The sequence below is a fragment of the Malaya genurostris genome, chromosome 1 (assembly GCF_030247185.1).
Source record: "Malaya genurostris strain Urasoe2022 chromosome 1, Malgen_1.1, whole genome shotgun sequence".
Taxonomy (NCBI): Eukaryota; Metazoa; Arthropoda; class Insecta; order Diptera; family Culicidae; genus Malaya; species Malaya genurostris.
The window spans coordinates 3,007,255-3,029,466 of NC_080570.1; the positions used below are offsets into that span (position 1 = coordinate 3,007,255).

The 22,212-nt window shown below is 37.2% G+C and overlaps 2 protein-coding genes and 1 pseudogene across 3 annotated transcripts in view; 1 reads left to right on the forward strand and 2 right to left on the reverse strand.

Moving 5' to 3' along the window:
- LOC131429856 (GIGYF family protein Gyf) overlaps window positions 1–22,212 on the reverse strand; it is a 43,915-nt gene that overhangs the window by 19,918 nt on the left and 1,785 nt on the right. The gene's annotated exons all lie outside the window — the stretch shown is intronic.
- Window positions 6,312–10,765, reverse strand: LOC131429866 (organic cation transporter protein). The gene has a single exon (XM_058594294.1). It carries the CDS (start codon window positions 10,357–10,359, stop codon window positions 8,593–8,595), a length of 1,767 nt encoding a protein of 588 aa, XP_058450277.1. The 5' UTR covers window positions 10,360–10,765; the 3' UTR covers window positions 6,312–8,592.
- On the forward strand, window positions 18,856–18,982 carry LOC131426782 (U4 spliceosomal RNA; annotated as a pseudogene).

Below are 22,212 nucleotides of genomic sequence, written 5' to 3' on the forward strand. Positions count from 1 at the left end.
GTAGTAAACTTCTTTCTCTGACACACACAATGTTTGCTGACGGCCCGAACGGGCAGCATTCAGTTTATCACTCGTTTCTCTTCAATCGAGGCTCAGTTTAATCACCGTCAGTTGATCTCTTGAAGTAACAAAATGCCTCTTTCAATAGTGTGAGAGCGGCCTTCAAATGAGGTTCATGTAAACATTCGAATTGGTTCAAGATTAGATGAAAGACTAATCAGATAGCAGAAATATCAATCACAGAATACACATAAATTAATTGTTTCCTCCTTCAGTATTTATTTTTAATACATTACTCCATTTATAATTCTATTCGTTCGAACTTGCTTACTACCAAGAGCGAAGGCAATGAAGGAGCTACACTACTTGGCACTCGAAACTGAGCAAGCAAAACTTCAAATGACTAGATACGATTATTCAACTGACGATGAATTCCGGGAGCTTCACTTGAAAATAGCAGCAAAAGTCAAATGAATTAGTAGGGATACGCTGACGGTCAGCGGCCATAAATTTCATTTTCATCTTATATTATTCGATTGAAAATGAAATTTTACCGCACTGCTCACGTACACATGTAATAAAACGGTTTGATGGATAGAAGTCACCCAAGTAGCATGTCAAGTTGCTGTTCTGTATATTTCTACTGATTGTGCATTTTATCAAGTTAGTTTATATCACTATTCTAGTAACTGTTGTGTTATGGAAAAAGCGCAATTTTTCTGTGTTGTGCAACATATTTTTAAGTCCATCCGTTATTACGAACATTTATTCACAACGATTGTGCAACTGACACAAAAACTCATGTCTCGATCCCATCACAAAGGCAGTAATAAAATCAGCGAAAAAACAATTATGAAACTCGTAAGAACTACTACGTAATGTAAACAAAAAATGGAATGACGTTTACAAAAACATGCAAACTTAATTTCGAATGAATAAGTTTCACATTTGATTTTCAATACAACGGCTCTTAACACAAACTTGGATCTCGTAAAATAATCTGCACATGAAAAATGATAATACTACATATTGAAGAATTGATCTTTTGTGTTTTTGTAATTAAAAAGTCGACAACGAACTGCATTTTTATGGTGAAACATGTATTCGTACGGCCGAAATTTTCAAGCGCCTTTGAATTAACGTGTTTTACTGATTGTGCACCAATTACTGTGAAAATAACAGTCTATTATTTTTAATGATAATCATCGGAATGGTGTTTAAACTACATGCATTCAAACATTCTTCAAATTTTCAGTCGATTTTCATCAAACTAATGTGTAATTAAATCTGAAAAATCTCGAAATGAATTTTGCTTGAGTATTTTCCAATATGGCATCAATGATAGCAGTGAGTTGAATAGAAAATGGTTCACTCAACGTAATGACATATATTAGCTAAATAACAGTAAACAATAACATGTTAATATTTCGGAAAGAAATGCTCTACGTTTTTTTTATCAGTTTCAATCTTCTAGTTGAATTAAACAACAATACAATATAGTCATTCATCTTAGCGGGTCCGACTTTTGTGATACCCACTGTAGGTATTATTTTGGTGAGGCCGTGTGCTGGAGTTTCAAAAACAAGTTGCACAAGCGGTAATATATAACTGTGGGAGTAACTATGATGAAATTAACTTTAAAAAGTGATGTCAGGTTTGCTTTTTTTCGCGAGACGAAAACCGAATACAAATTATCTGATTGATTTTTGTTTTCATTGCGTATATAACGCTGTATTCCTGCAACTTTTATGATAATAATCTCATGTCTGCAAGTTTTGCGTTCAATTCAAACAGATAAATCTTGCACAACTTTTTTGCAAGTTTTGAATTTTATATCAATGTTGTTCTAAATCTGAAGAAAACTGCATACACTGATCTAAAAATTCATGAGGCAGCAAAAACAATGCGGGCTCTGCAGAAATATATTTTTTACAGCAAAGTTATCAATTCGGATTAGCCTTTTTTACCTTGCGGAGAGCATCAATCATTTCCCTATTTTTTCTTCCACAAGAGATTTATAGCAATTTCGACGTATATTGTGTCCGGTACAATTATGACAGCCGTTTGGAAAGTTTTTGATAAGTTGCACAATTGTTATAGTTACTCTCGTCTTACATGACGATGTAAATTTTTTTGTAGAGCTTCTAGTGAAACATTAATAAGTTGGTGATTTACTGCACAATTGTTTTAGATGTATTTAAAGTTGTTGTACAGTGATTTTTTCGGTAGTATTGTGAAACTTAACAGTGATAAGTTGCAAAACCAATTTTAATAGATATTTCTAAACATATCTAACAAAAATAACATTTCTAAATCAATTGTAAAACATCTTGAAAGTTCAATAAGTTACATTTGCTACTTGGGCAATGAATTACCCAAGAGATAGATAAAATGTGTTCAAAGCAAGGGCCAATACTTTGAAAAAGAAAATAATTCGGCATTGCCCTTGGATATACCATTGCCCTTGAAATCTTTAAATTGGCTTTAATTTTTCTTCTTTGTTTGTTTGAACCTTATCTCAAAATCACCTTCGTTAAGCTACACGATTACGTATTTGAAGAGATTCTCACCACTTCTGCAATTCCACAAGGAAATCTTTGCGGCCCTTCAATCTTCCTGCTTTACTCTAATGACGTGAAAAAATAAAGACTATGTTTACCGTTTGCCACTGATTTTAAAACCCGCAATAGCGATGACACTGTATTTCTCCAAACATAACTAGACAACTTTGCAGAATCGTGCGGAATCACCCGATCGTACCGTATAAGATACTCAGATATAAAATTTATGACATTAAATCAGTACAACGGAGATTTGATCGCTTTGCCTTCACGATCCGATCGAGTAGGAACAGTTATATATCGACCTTGAATCAACAGCTCTCATAACCCAAGAAAGCACCGAAGATGTAACAGTATCCTATATTCCTACCGTATGCGGTTTATCAGAACAAGTGTCAGTCGAAGTGATAACATATTATATATACATCCACCAACTGTATCAATAATTTCGTTCAATAGTAACGCCTAATCGACACGAAAAGTCACAATTTTGATAAATCACATAAAATAAAAAAATGCATAAAAAACTGTAGATAACTTCTAAAAAAATTAAAGTTGTTTTTAAATCGTGTGACACACCCATAAAGATTTATTAACCATGATTCCTGACATTTTCGCTTCAATGGGGATGGCATAGGTCTCTGTAGCGATAATTGTTTAGCCTGTCCACTCGGTTTTATTGAACTCAATTAATTGCCGTCGCGTCAGAGGTGCTCCCCCAATATTCCACCCCAAATGGTGGTGGTGGCGTGATTCATTTGGTTCTATCCTATCAATTTCAAGAGTAAGTGATTGTTTTTGTATTCAAAGCAATGCTCGTTGGAGACTGTCTCCGATAGCCAACGGAATATAAAAAATCCAACAAATAAACAGTGGCTCGAGATATCTGACTTCGTTGTCGTAGTGCTGGAAGTGAGGCATCAGCTTGATAATAAATCATTTATTGCTTTATTAAGGTTATTGTCTTTTGATATTGATAAACAGCCGATCATCAGTATCGAATGATTTTATGAACATCATTCACAAATTTAGAACTTTCATCGGTTATATTTGCAATAAGAAAACATAGTAGGTCGAGAATGACGGAAACAGTTTTCTTATCAGTATATCAGTAATTAATATATAAGTTCAAGTGACAAAGCAATGCCGATGCGGAACTTAAACATCTGTTTCAATAGGCCTCGCGGTCAAAAGATTCTTTCAGTTTGAAGCTCGAACATAAAACAACTGGTTTGTGATACAAATTGCCTTATACTCTGAACCGCCGACCCGGATAGTGATACTGCCTTCGGAATATGGAATTCAACATGTCTTTTAGGTAATTCAAACGATTTTCATAGGAAACAAGGTGCATGGGTAATTACAGATAAACAACCGGATTGTCGTCAATACGACTAATTCTGACACGCTGCTTTTTTTCACTCTCTTGGCATGAATTGTGGAGTTTTGTTGTGACTTCCTGGCAGATAACGGTGTGGTGGCAATTTTCAACCAAATTGAATCGACTATTACGAACAAACGCTTGTACAGAAAAAAACCTTTTTTAATCCACCTAGTGGTATATTGATGGCATTCTCTTATTACTCATACTATCATGAATATTACTGTAGAGTTCTTAGAAAAATTACTCGCTGAAAAGAAGCAGGAAGTTTATTTTCGGTCGCAAACTAGCATAGCCTACAAATCGAAACACCCCCTAGGTCCGGAGCCGGCAGTCTGATCTGAATAAAATTCAATAACTACCAATCAGGCGATAGTACCTTTAACTTGGGCCTAAGCTTTCGAAGATCGATAAATTCACCCCAAACCCCGCATAAAGTCGTTTCCCCGAATAGGTCATTTCGCCGAAAGGGTCTCCTGTATAACTGATGTGGCGCAGCCACATAACCGAAGCCAAGATGGCGAAATGGCTTTCGGCGAAATGACCTTGATTCCTAAACATCACACAGTAATTTCGGAATCGGAAGTCGGATCCTAATAAAATTCAGGGTTTTTTTTATGAAACTCTTATACCTTTCATTTCAATCTAACTTTGTAAAAATTGGTTCAGTCGTTTCCGATACAATTTAGTGCATATTTTTTAATTTTTCTTCTACATTTTTCCTCATAATTCTGTAACCGGAAATAGGACCCGGACCGTAAGACCTTTTATTTGAACCTAAGTTTGTGAGAATCGATTCAACCTTCTATGCAGAAAATAAGTGATATTAAATAAAAACTTTTACACTCGTCATTATCCTGTAAATCCGAAACCGGAAGCCGGTTTCTGATAAAATTCAGATTTCTAATAAAAATTGAGTTACCTTTAATTTGAATCGAGTTTTGTGAAAAACGGTTCAGTCATTTCCGAAAAAAATACCGCACATCTTTTTCAGTTTTCTTGTGCATTTTTTGCCATAACTTCGGAATCAAATGTCGGATCCGATTAAAACTCAGGAATTTTTTAGGCGACCAAAGGACTTTCCATTTGAATCTAAGTTTGTAAAAATCGGTTCAGTCATCTACGAGCAGTGGCGTACCGAGGAAATTACAAACCAGGAGTAAAATAAGATTTGCCACCCCCCATCGTTGGTTTCGTGAGCAAATAAAGCATAGGGCATATTCGGTAGTGTTCTAGTTCTAGACGCATAATTTATGTCATTTTAAAATTTAAATCTGGATTTTATAACAAGAAAAACTGGCAGCCTCAGTAGAGTTTTACTCGTGTTTCAAATATAGAGAAAATAGAACGGCATCGAATGTCAGTTTTAAATTTGACAGAATAACTGTTCGAATAAATAAAACTAGAACGGCTTGCTGGAGATACGTTTGTTCTGGTTTTAGTTCTATTATAGATCGATCATATAATACTTCCAGCTGCTGAAATTGCTCTTAGTGTCGGTTTAAAAAGCAAAGGCTGAACTGCATCTCCGCAACTGTAACTGACTTGGACGAGCAAAAAAAAGTGGCGTCTCGCCCTCAAGTGCACCTCGTGCACTGCACAACCGGTCAAATGGTAGGAATTAGCTGCATCCCCATCCGCATTCAATTATTTCTAGATTTTCTATTTATTCTGTGAAAGCGTGTCGGATTGTACCGATTATAAAATTCACCCTAAGCTGCTTGCGCTTGCTAATCAAACGATTTTTTTCATTTCGCATTGCCGTGGCGCTCTGAACTCGAGCACTTTATCTTGTGCACCGAGTTCTTGTAGGTGTGTTAGTTTCTTTTCCATGCACCTGAGTTAATGCATCGATTCAAAAAGAAAAGGAATTACTCAGCTTAGCTCTGAGATTTGTTGTTCTCTTTGTCACATTTGAGAAATTGTATGCTCTTCAGAATAGGTTCCAGTGGTTTATGCTTATGGCAGATGAAAACAAATTGTTGTCTCAGTTGCAACGTCGAAGCGGTTTTATTGATGCAGTGATCGACAGATTTTCTCAACGTGCAGAAACCCGAGTTCTTCTATTCTAATTTATGACACGAGATAAGTTCAATACAAAAAAAATCCCATCCAGAAGTACATCGTTATTTCATGGTACTGAAAAATACAAGCGAATATCAATTCCTCAATCTTTAGTTTTCACTTACAGCGAACTTTTATCATACCACATAATCAGTGGACAACCCATGAATTTTGTCACGAGACTCCACTGAATTCTAAAGTTGAAGGAACGACTCTGTATCACATGGTTAAACTTGGTAAGTGGATTATTAAATTATAAACACAATTCTAGTAGTTTTTTTTCACAGAAATCTAATAAAATGAGACACGAGACGAGAAGGCTTTATTCAATGTTGTTACCTTTTATTATACTGACAATTGAAAAAAACTATCCAAAAGCGAAGTCTACCTAATACATTTCCACATCTTATCAATGATTGTACTCTAAACTAATTCTAACACAAAAAGTACTTGGTTCGATCAATTGTAGAAATCTTTGTATATGCTTAAGTTACACAGTATACATTCTGCACTGCTACTACTGACTATATTGATACTGATCGTTTGCTTTTCTAACGTTGGAATTCTAATGTATTTCTTCAGTCAACATTAGGAAAACCAGCCTGATGCAAGTACAGTAACTTGGCAAAACAAAAAAGAGTTTAAAATTATTCGAAACATGAAATTTCCTGAACAATAACAACATATTGAGCTTGAATTAAATCGTTTTGAGAAGTGAACTTCAACATCTGGGAAAGTATTCGATCACAACAGAAAGTTACTGGCAATTTGACCGTCAATCTCTCCCGGTAGAAGAAGATCACTTTTAGGAACACAGTTATGCAATACGCATGGTAATATTGGAAGTAAGTACTCAAAAAAATCTGCTTTAATTCTGGCTTGAATTTGTGTGATTTTTTCTTCTGTAAAACTGTTCTCAGTGTATATAAGTGCGTTTGTCACAAAGCCATAATCAGAAAGTATACATACGAATCAGAAACTGTTAACCATATCACTTATCAGCCAATGTACATGCTATAAAATATCAATTATTCAATGATGAAGATGTCAACACACACACAATACAGTTGCATGATTTGTTTTTGTTTCGTGAGAGTCTTTCTGCTGCGCATTGAGGAATAAACGAGCAAGTTTACTATATTTAAATTGATAGTTTTCTTTGAACTGTAAGCACATTCATTCAATGGAAGATTGTTCAAGTTAATGCGTGATAAACACGTGAATTCCCTTTGTTTCCCGTTGGTATAATTGCTCTTGTATAGTAGGCTGCGATAAGATTGTGATCAATGATTCAATACTTTTTTTTGCAGACGATTCAAAATGCATTGACCTCATGAATGATAAGCCTACTATGATGAGGAACGATTTGTTGTTGTGTAATACTTCTACAGTGTGGTTCTAACTTTACTAACTAACCCGAACTATCACGACGGCCGCTGAAATATTATTAAAACAAACACTTTAGTACTAATTGGAATGTGAGCACAGCTGGTCGTAATCGTTCAGGCGTAGAGTAAGAAAAAATGTGCTCTCAGAGTAGAATCGCGTAGTTATATTTATGACCTTTTTTGCGTATTAAAACCTTTTCATCGCACATTTTCACAGGTAATACAGCTGAACAAAGTACGTTGCGGTTTTTTTTTCTTTACACAAAAATTGAAAAACTTTAAACGAGAACCAGAAACACACAAAAATGTGCAGTTTTTTCTTCACTTGCTCTTCCTCTCAAGCAAATACCTTGGATGCCTATCAAATGATAATATACGGAGTCTGATAAATGGTGCCACTGATCTTTTAATTCCACAACAATTTTCAGGAATTGCAAATGAGAAGATATATATATGTTTCACACCGCAGGGAATAATGCTTCTGGAGCATTAAGCTTCTCTGGTGATACGTGACAAAGATGAGATTTTTTTTTCGTTTAAAAATTGAATATAGATCGTGGTACAGAGGCATTCCGAACAATCTTCCGTGACCCAATATCTGAAGACCTCGAAATAATTTACCCTGATAAGTAACAACCATGTCCAAAACCAAATGCCGAATCGTTTCGGAAACGGTCTTCTTCTTCTTCTTTTAGGACGAATCTGGCAAACCAGTTTATGTGTGGTTATTTTTCAGTCCAGATGCGCGAAAATTATAGTGCGAATTGTGAGAAAGAGGTAAATGGTGGTTGCTAGGAATCACACACAAGCATGCCTCTGTGGGCTTTCATTTGCTCCGCCAGAGAGGGGTTAGGCAGCTGAAGGTACATATGGTATTATTTTCTTTTTCTCTCTACCCATTACTGCTGAATAAACAGCTTCAACCTCTTCAACATCTCGTATGGAACGTGTGATGCAGGTGAAGAAAACAACAAAAAAATATCATACGATACATGGCCGTCAACTGCCCCCTAGGAGAAAACCGATTTCCCCACATATTTTAAACATATAATCGATTAGACTTAGTAACTTTGCTCGTTTCTCTCAGCCAACTGTCGATTCGGTTCCAGTCTCTTATCTATACTAGCGATCTAAATCTGGTGAATACTTAATAGTAAAAGTACCAAATGCCTATGCTGCAAGGAAATTTTCCACACGTTCAATTTTTACCCTCCTGACCGTCATCGTGGTCCGAATCATGGTGCGATCGCTTTTCGTTTGCACGAGTCACAGCATCCATTCCGTTGGATTCTCCCTGCGATGGCGGAGACAAACCGGTTGTATTTAATCCTTGCAACTCTTCCGGTGTCTTCTCGAGATCCCGGTCCAATTCATCGGGTATCGTCTTCACCTTACCGAAATTCTCACCGTCGGCAATCGTTTCCGGGAGCTTCTGGTTGTGCGTTTCCGGTAACAACAGTGACAGTAATCCACCGGCGAATGACATCGCTCCGAAGATCAGCAACGGCAGGGGTTGCCAGTAGTCACCAAGAAGATTGAAATACGGTGCCAATATGCCACCTACACGAGCTGAAGTCGAGGCTGCTCCGAGTGCCACGTTTCGTATGACCGTAGGAAACTGTTCGGCCGAGAAAACGTAAACCGTTCCGTAGCTAGAGGTGATGGCAAGTTTCCCGAGCATGGCCATGACGATGATAAGCCAAGACAAATTGTCCGGGATGAACATAGTCGATAGGAGCATGGTTCCGGCAAAGATCATACAGCCACAAAGGATCGTACGACGTCCCCATCGGTTCAGGGTTAGCAGTAGAAAGGTGTACGCCGGAATTTCCACCGCTCCACTAATAACGAAATTCAGCAAAGGATTTCCACCGAGATTGTTAGTGTTCCAGGAAAGTCCATAGTAAGTTCCGCTGTTGACGAACCAATCGAAAAAGATGAGCAGAGCTTTTCGTCGAAGATTCGGATGTTTGAAAATGTCTAGCAGACCAGGTTTAGCCTCATTCTTGTCCGTTTCCAAAGCCACCTTATCCTCTTCCATGAGTTTATCCAGAACGTCGGATGGAACGGTTACTTTGTTAGACTTTGCTACTTTCTTAATAAGCTCGATAGCTTCCGTTGGTCGGTTATTAGATATCAACCAGCGAGACGATTCCGGAATAAACCACCAGTAAGACAGAAACACAATCCCTGGCAATGTAAGGGCGATTTGCAAGGTTCGCCAATCGTGGATGTAGTAAGCGAATGCCGCTGTCAGCATGTAACCGACAGAGAAGAACATCATGCAGACCACTCCGGCATACAGACGGTCTTTGGGTCCGACCATTTCCATAGCAATGACGTATGCCACCAGGAATACACCCGACGTTGTTGCTCCGACCAGGATTCTAGCGATAGTGTATGTGAAAAATTCCGGTGCCAATCCAGCAAGTACACCGAATATAACCTGGGTCACCAACGAAGCGAAGAAGATTGGCTTCCGTCCGTATTTGTCAGAGAGATATCCAAAGATGATACTGCCCAACATGACTCCGACCATGAACAACGAATCGGCCGACGCCCGTAACCAACTTCGATCGCAAACCATATCCCACTCGGTTACTGTGCTACTCTCATATCTGGATCGGTCATAAATCCAATGGTCACAGCTGACGAAATCCTTAGCCGGTGTTCCACCGTTCAAATAACTCTCGGTAAAATCCGCATTCAAGTAGGTACAGGTGGAGTATCGTTTCGCTAACGTATCCATAGGGTATGACATGGCAAGAACATCTGGCGGCAGTTCATAGGTCGCATTCTCCACTTCAAAGGGCAGCTTACAACGGTAATTGGGTGTTGCCAACAGAAACACGCCGGCCAACTTGTGGAACGCACAGCAGATTGCCGGCAAGCAAAGCAGTACATAGATTTTCTTCTGATACCGGCCAAATCCACCCAAATGGGTCAGCACCTCGTCGTATCCCATGGTCTAGGGATGGCAAATTATCGATTTTTTTTCCTTGCTTGCAGGAGTAGGCACTTCTCTTTCTCTCGCACTCTTTCCGTCAACGCGCACGTCACGCGTTTTACATTCAATACACGTTGTCGTCTTTTTTTTCTAAGCACTTTTTCAATGCACTTAAAATAGTCTACTGCCGAAAATGGGACACTTTTGTCGTCATCCTGTCCACATTTACTACCCACAGTTTCATGAATGGATCCCCCAAAAATAGGATCTACCGTTTTTTCGCGCACTACTTCAACTGAAACACCGGACTGGATTGATTTTTGCTCGTTACCCGCACAATCGAGCGGAATGGTAAATTTTACGATCCGCCTCGGACGCTTGTTGACGGAAGAATGCAAGCGAGCACTCTCGCGGTCGCTCTTCTGACTCAGTCATGATTCCTCGTGAAGCCGCCCTGCCGCTGCCGCTGCCGTATCGAATGGGGAAAATTTATTACACATATATGAAAGGGTTTGCGTTAGATTGTGTTTGTAGAAGTTCCGCTGTCTATGATGATAATGTGCACGGTACCGAGTTGCTAGAGAAAAGTCTTTGTGGGAAATCGTTAAGATATGCTACAAATGGGAAACAGACCAGAAAAGATTTTTTTTCTGTTATTGTTGAAGGAATTTTCATCTTATTTCATCAAGGAATTTTCATCTTATCATTTCTTATTGTTCCATTTCACGAGTTTCATTTTTCATCACATCTTTGGAACTTTGCCTTCATTGTCAAACTTCAGCTCATCTTATTAGCTTAAACGTTCCTTAACATCACTAGACGCCATTTCGTCATTTTTTCCTCCTATTCCAAGGTTCATTCCATCTTTTGACTTTCATCTTCGTTGTTCATTCAGGTTGGCGGTTCAATGCATAGGACGCTGGTCTTACAAGCCAGTTGTCGTATGTTCGAGCCCCGACCTGGAAGGATTCTTAGTGTCAGTAGGATCCATAGTTACTAGCCATGCAATGATTCTGTACACTAAGAATCGGCTGCGAAGTCTGTTGAAACAGAAAGGCCAAATCCCACAAAAGGAATGTAATGCCAAGACTTTTCCTTTGTTCACATTTAACTGTTTCATTGAAAGATCTATCATAGCACCATTTAGTCGTAAGGATTTAGAATCGATGATATTTTCAAATAAAATTTTTAAATTGGTGACTGTTATTCCGGTTACTGGTCTCGCTAGACAGTTGACGTATTTTCTCGAGCTCCGATCTGGACGTTTTCTAGCTGATCTTCAGTCAGTTCTGTCAGTTTTAATTGTAGTGTTAAGTCTAAATGTACCTGTTGGATCTTTGTAATCTGTTGATACAAATGATGAGAAGGTTTTATGTCTGCTGGAGAGAGAGATTGACAATTTCATCTCCATCGGGCTTTTCCCAGCTCCCTAAAAAAAAAAAATTGTATTGCAGGCCAATTCACGAGACGTAATTAAGTACTATTTATACCTCATTATTCACATTTTGCTTGGAGTGTATATAACTAACTATGAATCCAATTACTAGAAACTCAACGATGCGTGGGAAATGCGCATTGTTTTACCCCAGCGAGTTTTTTTTCACTTTGGATAAAAGTTTTTTTTTCACTTATTAGTGATTCCCCATTGTAACGGAAAATTTACTTAAGGGGGTCAGCTAGTGTGTCAGATGAAGAAATCACAAAACACGTCTAAAACATGTATACAAAACGTTTTTCGAGATTTGAAGTAGTTGAAAAGTTACATGCAAAAGAATACGGTACACGGAGCGTGCTTAGCCCGCTCAACTTAAGAACGCATTTTTTTTTTCAAAACTCGATTTTTTAAAACTGCTGCCATGATATCTCGGAAGCTATTTTGGTTGTTCCTTCTCATTTTCCTGCAGCATTTTCAGCACATTTTCAATTTCAAATTGAACAAAAAAACCTGTTTAAATCCACCTAGTGGTGTAATGATGCCTTTCTCATATCAATCATACAATCATATATAATACTGTGGTATTCTTCAAAATAATTTTCTTCGATTCCTAAAAAGAATAACCGAAATCGGTTTGTTTGACCGTCTACTGATAAAAACCATTAATTGGAGAAGATTTGAGGTCGATTTAGAAAACTTTTTACGGTTTTGGTATTTTGGTTTTGGTTTTACGGTGATGGTACACAATTTTTAACACACTTTACCTTATATTTCCGGATCCGGAAGTCGGATCCAGATGAAATTCAGGAATTACGTATGGGACCACAGGACCTTTCATTTGAACCTAAGTTTATGGAAATCGGTCGCGCCATCTATGAGAAAAACTAGAAAACATATTTTCATTTTTTGCACATTTTACCCCATAACTCCGAAACCGGAAGTCGGATCCAAATAATATTCAGGAATTTTGAATGGGACCACAAAACTTTTCATTTGAATCTAAGTTTGTGAAAATCGGTTCAGCCATCTCCGAGAAAAGTTAGTGCAAAAAAACGTTACATACACACACACACACAGACATTTTGCGTACTCGACGAACTGAGTCGAATGGTATATGACTTTCGGTTCGAAAGTCGGTTTTCACAGTGATTGCATAACCTTTCCATATGAGAAAGGCAAAACCTTTTTTTTCGTTTCATCTCCGAACAGAATCTTGAGTACCACAAATAAAATAGTGTATATATTTTTTTTTTGTTTCAGATAAACATAACAGCCGGAACCCCCCTTTTTTGATTTGATTTTTGATTATGGGGCCATAAGGCCTTTCATATGAAGCTGAGTTTGTGGAAATTCAGCCATCACTGAATAAATCAAGTGCATATTTTTTGCAAACACACAGACATTTTGTTATCTCGACGAGCTGAGTCGAATACTATATGAATACGATATATTAAGTTTTAGTTTGACGTAAAGCCGCCATGACTAAGTTCAGTTTTTCCAATGACTGAGCGGAAATATATATTGGAGAAGCTACGTGAAAGAAAAACTAACAGAAAAGATGAATTTTTGGAAAAAGATACGCTCAGAGACAGGACTCGAACCTGCGTTCTTATGCATTCCGTGCATACGCGCTACCATTTCGCCACTCTGATCTTGTTTTAGTCACTCTAAAACGCGAAACAGACATAGTAGCAACGTACATCGAACATGGTCTACATCCAGCACGGAATGCATAAGAACGTAGGTTCGAGTCCTGTCTCTGAGCGTATCTTTTTCCAAAAATTCATCTTTTCTGTTAGTTTTTCTTTCACTTGGCTTTTCCAATATATATTTCCGCTCAGTCATTGCAAAAACTGTACTATATGAATAGTATTGTTCATCATATCATAGATTCATATGAAAGGTCTTATGGTCCCATAAAACATCAATAATATTTATCCGGATCCGACTTTCGGTTCCGAAGTTACAGGGTGAAATATGCGAAAAATTGCAAAAAAAATCTTTGAGATGACCGAACCGATTTTCAAAAACTTCTATTCAAATGAAATTACTTTCATTTGGATACAACTTCCGTTTTCGAATTACATGGTGATGAGTAGAAAAATTTTAATTTCAAGAGCGTGTTTCTATACATGACAAGATAAAAATGAAAAAAATCTTAGAACTAGCTAAATAAAACTCAACTTGTGTACTTCTTGTTGGTAATTGACCGAAAAATCTTGACTTAGGATATATCAGTTAATAGTTTCCGGTTCTAGAAGTGCCAAAAGTAGTGATAAAATACCTCCGTCATTCAGAGTGACGAAGTGAAAAAGGGAATACTATTTATAAATTTGTCTCAAAACCGTTTCTGTTTGAAGGTTGTACCAGTTACTGGTCAAATTCGGTCTGAGTCAAAAACTCCAAAACGGAAACGATTTCATTTTTTTAATTTGAAGAATTCGTTACTCATAACATGATTACGTGCGAAAAAAGTAAGTGGGTAATGTCAGAAACGTAACTGAATGACGTGAATACGAATAAAACAAATACGTCTCTTCTCACATCTGACTGTCTAAACTCGTTTTTATTATGTGATAGTTGGTTCCATTTCTTTCTTTCCATAATTGAAACGATACACATATACTAAAATACTACGAATTTATACACTTATGTTAACACATATTAATAAGAAGGGCAAAAGAGAGTGAATAATTGTTCACCTGCAGCAGTACACTTAAAAAAATTGTGTAAATTTATTTATAGATGCAAATGAAAAAAGCGCCATAATTCATCTAAATTTACAACTTCACAGTTAATTAAGCTAAAATTTACATTAATACAGACACGATCAAAAAGTGTAGTAAAATATTCACGACAGGTACATTTTAAATTTACATTTTATACTAAGCACCCTGAATCTCCGGAACCGGAAGTTGGATCTGAAAAAATAGGGATATTCCTGTGGCATCTCAAGACCTTCCGATTGAATCAGTTGAGCCATTTAATCTTCGAAAAGTGGGTGATATTATTTTCATTTTTCAACACAAATCATCCTACAATTCCGGGGCTAGAATTCGGATCCGGATGAAATTCAGGAACCTTGTATGGGTCTATACTAGGCTTCATTTGAAATTAAGTTTGGAAAAATCGGTTCACTATCCTTTGAGATAAGTTAGTGAAATTTTATCAATATTGTTGATGCATATTATCCTTATTGCATATTCCAGCACCGGAAGTCGGATCCTGCTGAAATTCAGGAAGCTTCGAACCTTTTATTTGAGTCTGAATTTCAGAATATTTGTCTTGTCATCTCGAAGAAAATTGACATTATTTGCCACTCATAAATACACACACACACAGTCGTTTGCTGATCTCAACGAACTGATTCGAATGGTATATGACACTTGGCTCCTTGTTCTTGGTTTAAAAGTCGTTTTTTTTCACAGTGATTGCATAGCCTTTCTTCGAGAGAAAGATAAAAAGAAACCATCCAGAAAGACCTTGGACATACTACATTTGTCTTTTTTCCGCGGGGTATACGTGCGGCATAGAATAAACCGAGTAACTTTGGAAATCCTATTAAAAACCACAAAACTAGAGAATTTTTGGTTTTTGCAAATGTCTTAAAATATTCTAAAGGTAGAGAATAATTATTTATTTACAACTGACGGCTGGAACTGATAAACATCTTTTTCGTTTTTCATGGATTGCTATACAGGCAAGGAAACCATGGACACGACACGTAGAATTTACAAAACTGTTTGGCAGTTGCAGGACAGTTCAACAAAATTTGCATTACAGGATGCTCAGTATGCAATTCAATTCAACTACATTTTATATTATGTTGCCTCTAAAACTTGTTCAGACAGTATTCAATGATAACAAATTGAAAATATTACTAAAACACGAAATATTGAATCGAAATAATTTCGACTTGAAATTCTAAACTTCAGTCAATTTGGCAACACTTCAACTGATTACTTTTCAATATTTCTGCGATTTCGACAGGTACCGTTGTGCAAAAATGCACACAAACGTACGACTCGAACCCGAACTAGAACTATGACAGAGAGAATTTCGGCCTGTGTCTGTCGCGAAATAAGTGCTGGTGCGCGGGAGCGGAAAGAGCGAGACAGCTGACTCGAATCGGGAGACACGACCACATAAAGAAGGTACCAGCAACAGCAACAGCAACAGCAGCAGTAGCAGCATAACACCGTACTACGTTTTGCGCAATCGATATTTCGTCTGTGGTTGAAGAAGTTAGATAAACAGACTGGTGTACAACACTGATATGACGACTACAACCACAACTGCTCACTAAAGTGTAACGTGGATATCCTATGGTGTAATATGTACTCACTGTACTCGTTGCTGCCGGTACCAAGCAAGCAAGTAGACAGTAGTAGGAGCGCGAGACAACCCAGTGCTGGACATGTGCCAATGTTCTCTGCTGTTTTAATATTACGTTACCAAAATGGAATTGAAAAGTGCATTTGCATTTAAGTTTTGTTCAACGATGTTCGATGAGCAAATTCCTTTCAATATTTTTTTTCTTTGTAATGAGCATTTTAGGAACTCACTTCGATTTCTACATTCGACTTAAAATAATGACAATTCAATAATTCAAATAATCCTGTCTGCATACATTCAACAAATCTTAAACAGACGCGACCTTTAACAAATTCTGACATGTCTATGACATTTCTTCCCGTGCTTTTGAGAACTTTCAACTACTCTAATCTACTGAGAATAATTGGTTCCCTGACAAGGGTTTTTGATGTTGATTTCGTATGCGATCTGAAGTTCTGAACCAAATTCTTTTAAAATTAAAACTTCGATTATTGAGACGATAAGCAGATAGGCTGTCCCTTGGTAAAAAAAACTATGGGATTGTTCGAACTGTTGATGTGGAAGTGCTCAACTATTTTCAAAATCACTGCTAAAATTTGTTTTGAATATTTAGGTGCCAGTTTTTTCTGCACGGATAAAAATCCATTGCCGGTAGCATGATTAGGAAATTATGAAAATCATGAAACGTGTCTTCTCATGAGATCATACCTATCATTAGTGATATAATGAGCAAAATGACTTAAATCATAAAAATTCTTGTGGGATTTGTTCACAAAATCATCAGTAATAGGCATGGTCTCATCAGAAGTAACGTTTCAAGATTTCTCAATCATGGTACCGGTAATAGATTTGTATCCGTGTGGTGTTCCATTTCTGTCTATGAGAAATATGTTTTCGAAAATAATTCTTCGAGAATTCTGGATGCCCTGAAAAGGACCGTTTAGTTTATTGGTGTTGCTAATGAAGAAAGAGCAGAGTTCCGATGGAAACGCCTCTCGTGCTAGGCGAACGGCGCACAAAGTAGATCCAGAAACGGTCCTCTTGCTGATGTGCATAGCAACCTTCTCTACGGCATTGACGAACAGCACAGAGTGCAAGTCGGTTCGGTACTATTTTTTCTTTAAAGCGAACGCACACATTGAAGAGTAGAACTCCTATGGAAAACGAGAGCCTGTTCAATCTACGATTAGAACACAACATATTAAAAATTTTGACAAGTGATTCATAATGACACACTGTCGTAGAATTTCTACAAGACTCCAGCGAAATCGAAAAAAATAAATAAAAGAGGAAAGTGAATTAATCAGTCACCAAATAAATCGAACAGTACCATTCCATTTTTCCCACATAAATGGTGTTAAAACTGAAACCTGTTTAAATCTAATATTACTCTTATTTCCATAAATATTACTAAGGTATTCTTAAAAAAAGTTCATTGGGTCAGAAAATAACAAAACCTTCTTTAATTTGAAAACGGAATTTAGAAGATATTTTCCGTTTTTCGCATCGTCGCTCTCGAACGACGGTTTGAAAAATTAAACCTCATTCCGGAACCGGATGTCGGATCCGAATGACATTCATAAATTGTGTGTATGATCAAAATACCTTTCATTTGAATACATGCTTATGAAAATCACCTCAACCATTTCCACGAGATAGAAATGAGCTCCGTTCATTTGCAAGAACCGTTCAACCACTGTGGCACTTCTCCACTGTAAAGACAGCTTGCCAAACAGGCCAAAACTTGACAGGTCCACTGTTCAGAACTAAAAAGTTCGATCATAAGAGCTAATTCTTTCCTTCGTTTTTTGTATGTTTCTGTGAAGACTACACGAGAGCTTGAGTTTAGCGAGCAAAAAAAAAAGAAAAAGGTCACTTGAATTAGGTTTCGTGATGTCCATCTCTAATTTGGACTACTATGTCTAATACTTCCCAAACCGAAAACTGGAGACCAGTAAAAAGTGTGTCCCTTTATCATGAACTGATCCCGAATTTATTGCTGCTGCTGAAGTTAGTATGAAGACAATCAAAGCACCATCTGTCAATTGGTCAATTGTCCATAGTAACAAGTTATATTGTCACTCTGCTAACAAACCTAGAAGAAGGAAGACGAAAATTGGTCATTTTAAACATGAATCAATTTTTTTCACCGTCCATTGATAATTCCAGCACTCCTTATTTTAAAAAATTAAAATATCTTCTTTATCGTCTGTTGTGAAAATGGCATCAAAGCGTGAAAGTGGAACAACGCCAAAAAGTTTTGCTTGCGCTTCGTGAAAATCCGAACTACTCGCATGTCCAGCTGACTGTTGTTGAGTGTGACTAAATAGCCTTTTATCAACATTATAAAAATGTCCCGAAAATTCTTTTTAAAGCTGGAAAGACTGAATCGGATCGAAAATCGAAAAATTAACAAAGCAAAAAAAAATAGATTTACACATGATGTAAATCTATAGTACTATGAAATAGAAATCAGTTGAATTAAAAGTTTGATTGAAAACCATCATTGATGTAAAACTAAATTACAACGCATTCATTTTCCAATGAATAAGACATTTTTCATTGAATGAGAATGTATTTTTATATTAACGCTTAGTTTTACTTTTAAAGTACACTGAGGTCTCTTTTTCCGCTGGGGATAAGTACTACCAAAAAAACCGCGTAACTTCGTGATTCGGAAATTGCGTAACTTTGGAAATCCGCGTAAAAAAAACTTCAAAACTAAAGAAAAAAATTTTTTGGATAGCTTTGCGCAGTGGCGATATCGTAACCAATGAGGTTCAACCGAGGTGCGATTATTGCTAGTTGAAAACTAATAATTTTTTGGATGCCAAATATCTTAGAAATGCATGAAACATCCAGATCTGGGGTAATCTAAAAAAAAATGTTGTTTGTGAAAATCGACTTTGGGACTTAGATAATTCGAGACCGCGTAACTTTGGAAATCCGCATAGAAAAAAAAACGCAAAAAGGAAGAAATCTTTTTTGAGGCCAAATGTCTTATAAATGCATGAAACGTTGAGATCTGGAGATCATTTTGTAAGAAATCGAATGACAAAGTGTCGAAAAGTTGACTTCAAAAAATTTCGGGATAGCACCAGACCTCAAAGTTTTCTTTATTTTCAAGAAAAAACAAGAAAACCGCACAACTTCAAAAACCCGCGTAAGAAAGCCGCTTAAAAAGAAACCGCATAAAAAACCACGTAAAAACAGATCCCAAAAAGCAAAGTCTTGGCATTACATTCCTTCCGTGGAATTTGGCCTTTCTGTTTCAACAGACTTCGCAGCCGATTCTTAGCGTACAGAATTATTGCATGGCTAGTACTATGGATCCTACTGACACTAAGAATCCTTCCAGGTCGGGTCTCGAACATACGAGAACTGGCTTGTAAGACCAGCGTCCTGTGCATTGAACCGTCAACCCGGGACAAAAACAGATCCCAGTGTGTATTGAAAAAGGAAAGCACTGTCAAATAATTCTATATACAATTACCTGCTCCAAATATGCGCATGAAAATTGATGTAAATTTAAGTAATAGTTTTAACTGCGAAAAAGGCATCAACTCAAAATCGAAAAACAAACCAAGTCGGCCAAAGTACGATTTTCAGCTGACGAGACTTGATTGTGTGGTACATGAAGATGAAACCTACGTCAATATTGATTTTAAAGTTTCCAGGACAATAATGTTATACGACAAGCGGAAAAGGAAAGATGTCGGAGATTTTCGAATTCATTAAGCTAGGCTATCTGTTCCTGTAGCTCGAATGGCGATATTAACGTTGCGAGTAGGACCATAAACCAAAAAAAAATCTGTTTTAATCCACCTAGTGGTGTAATGATGCCTTTCTCATATCAATCATACTATCATATATAATACTGTGGTATTCTTCAAAATAATTTTCTTAGATTCCTAAAAAGAATAACCGAAATCGGTTTGTTTGACCGTCTACTGATAAAAACTATTAATTGGAGAAGATTTGAGGTCGACTTTTTACGGTTTTTCGCCCTTTTCAGTGATAGTATACAATTTTTAACACACTTTACCTTATATTTCCGGATCCGGAAGTCGAATCCAAATGAAATTCAGGAATTACGTATGGGACCTTTCATTTGAACCTAAGTTTATGAAAATCGGTCGCGCCATCTATGAGAAAAACTAGAAAACATATTTTCATTTTTTTGCATATTTTACCCCATAACTCCGGAACCGGAAGTCGGATCTAAACAATATTCAGGAATTTTGTATGGGATTACAAGACCTTTCATTTGAATCCAAGTTTGTGAAAATCGGTTCAGCCATCTCCGAGAAAAGTTAGTGCAAAAAAACGTTACATATACACATACGCACATACACACACACATACGCACATACACACACACATACACACACATACACACACACACACACACACACACACACACACACACACACACACACACACACACACACACACACACACACACACACACACACACACACACACACACAGAGAGACATTTTGCGTACTCGACGAACTGAGTCGAATGGTATATGACACTCGGCCCTCGGTTCAAAAGTCGGTTTTCACAGTGATTGCATAACCTTTCTATATGAGAAAGGCAAAAATATATGTGCAGAAATTCCCGGAGAAACGTCTTTTGCTTGTTCTCGGACAGCCCAATTGTTCCGCTCTGCATTGAGTGGATTTTGCCTCTTGCTATTACGTAAAATGAATCATCTCAGCACGCTCGAGTTCCGTACAACAGAAAACTATTGCAGTATCACAAGCGGAGTCTCATGAAGACTCGGCAGACAATTGTCAGCGAGAAGCAGTTCAAGGCTAACTGGCGTTCTGCGGCGAGGAGATTGACCAAGGATTCTGGGCTAAATTTGATGGAATTTTGCAATTCGTATTCGCTACAAACGAAAAGGGGGGAATATTTAAACTTATTCTTGAAAAATAAACGAAATTCAACAACTTCTATTTGTGTTAACTATTTTTTTATGTAGATGGCTGAACCGGTTTTCACGAACTTAAGTTCGTTTGAAAGCTACAATTGGATAGCGAATCAAGTTCGGAAAACAAGGGGCAGTTACTTCCGGGAGATATTATGGTAAAAGTGACGTAACCAACTAGACGCTTTTTTTCCGCACCTTTTCTAGAAAGTAATCAATGAACAAGTTCAATTGTATTATTGTTGATACTCTTGATTTCGAGAATGATGTCGAATTTGCAAGGTAAGCGTTGGGTCACGCTTTTCTGAACTAACCGAAACAATCTGAATGAATTTGTGCTTAAAATCAGTCCAAATTCGTGAAATTATCCTGCCGAAAAATATATTTTTTTATGAGACTGTTTGAATGACATGGTAAAGGTTTTACTGTACCACTAGAAGGATCGAGAAGAGGTTTTTAATAGAAAATTTCACCGGCACTCCCGAAATCATGAATTAGACCCAGGGATCGAGAACCTTCCCGTTCGGAAGAGTCAAACATTACAACATTTGAAAAATCAATGTTTTTAAAAAGTCACACATAATTTCTTGTCGACATAACCTTTCACTTCATTTAATAGAATACGTAACATTTGCGAACGGAACTAATATTATCGTGAAGATGATACAAAGGTACTTCTTAGACGAACAAACCCGCAGTTCTCCAAAAGTAGTGGAATAATAAAGGTTCTAGATTGCTACCCTGCGGAAAGGCAATCTTCATTCGACTCAGATTTATATTCATTTTATACAAATTATTGTCTACTGATAATAACGACAATGGGCCAAAACACTCAAGCTTTTCCAATAAAATTATGCCAGCTAATATGTCAACTAGAATCGGTCAACTAGTTCTGTTTTAAGAGTTGGTGTGCTGGAGCCTTACCTGCTACCATATTTGCTTACCATTGAGCTCTTGAATATTTAGAAACAGGTTTTCTTACAAAAACGGATCGATTTCAATTACTCCCAAAAACGGTATATTCTAGAAAGGGTAAAACTTATCAGGACTAGAAGTTAGTAAGTTTTCCCAAAATATTACTATTATATATGATACTTGAGATGTACTTTCTGTCACTTGTTTTGGGCTACTATTTATGTATGACGCATAAGTGACAATCCCTCG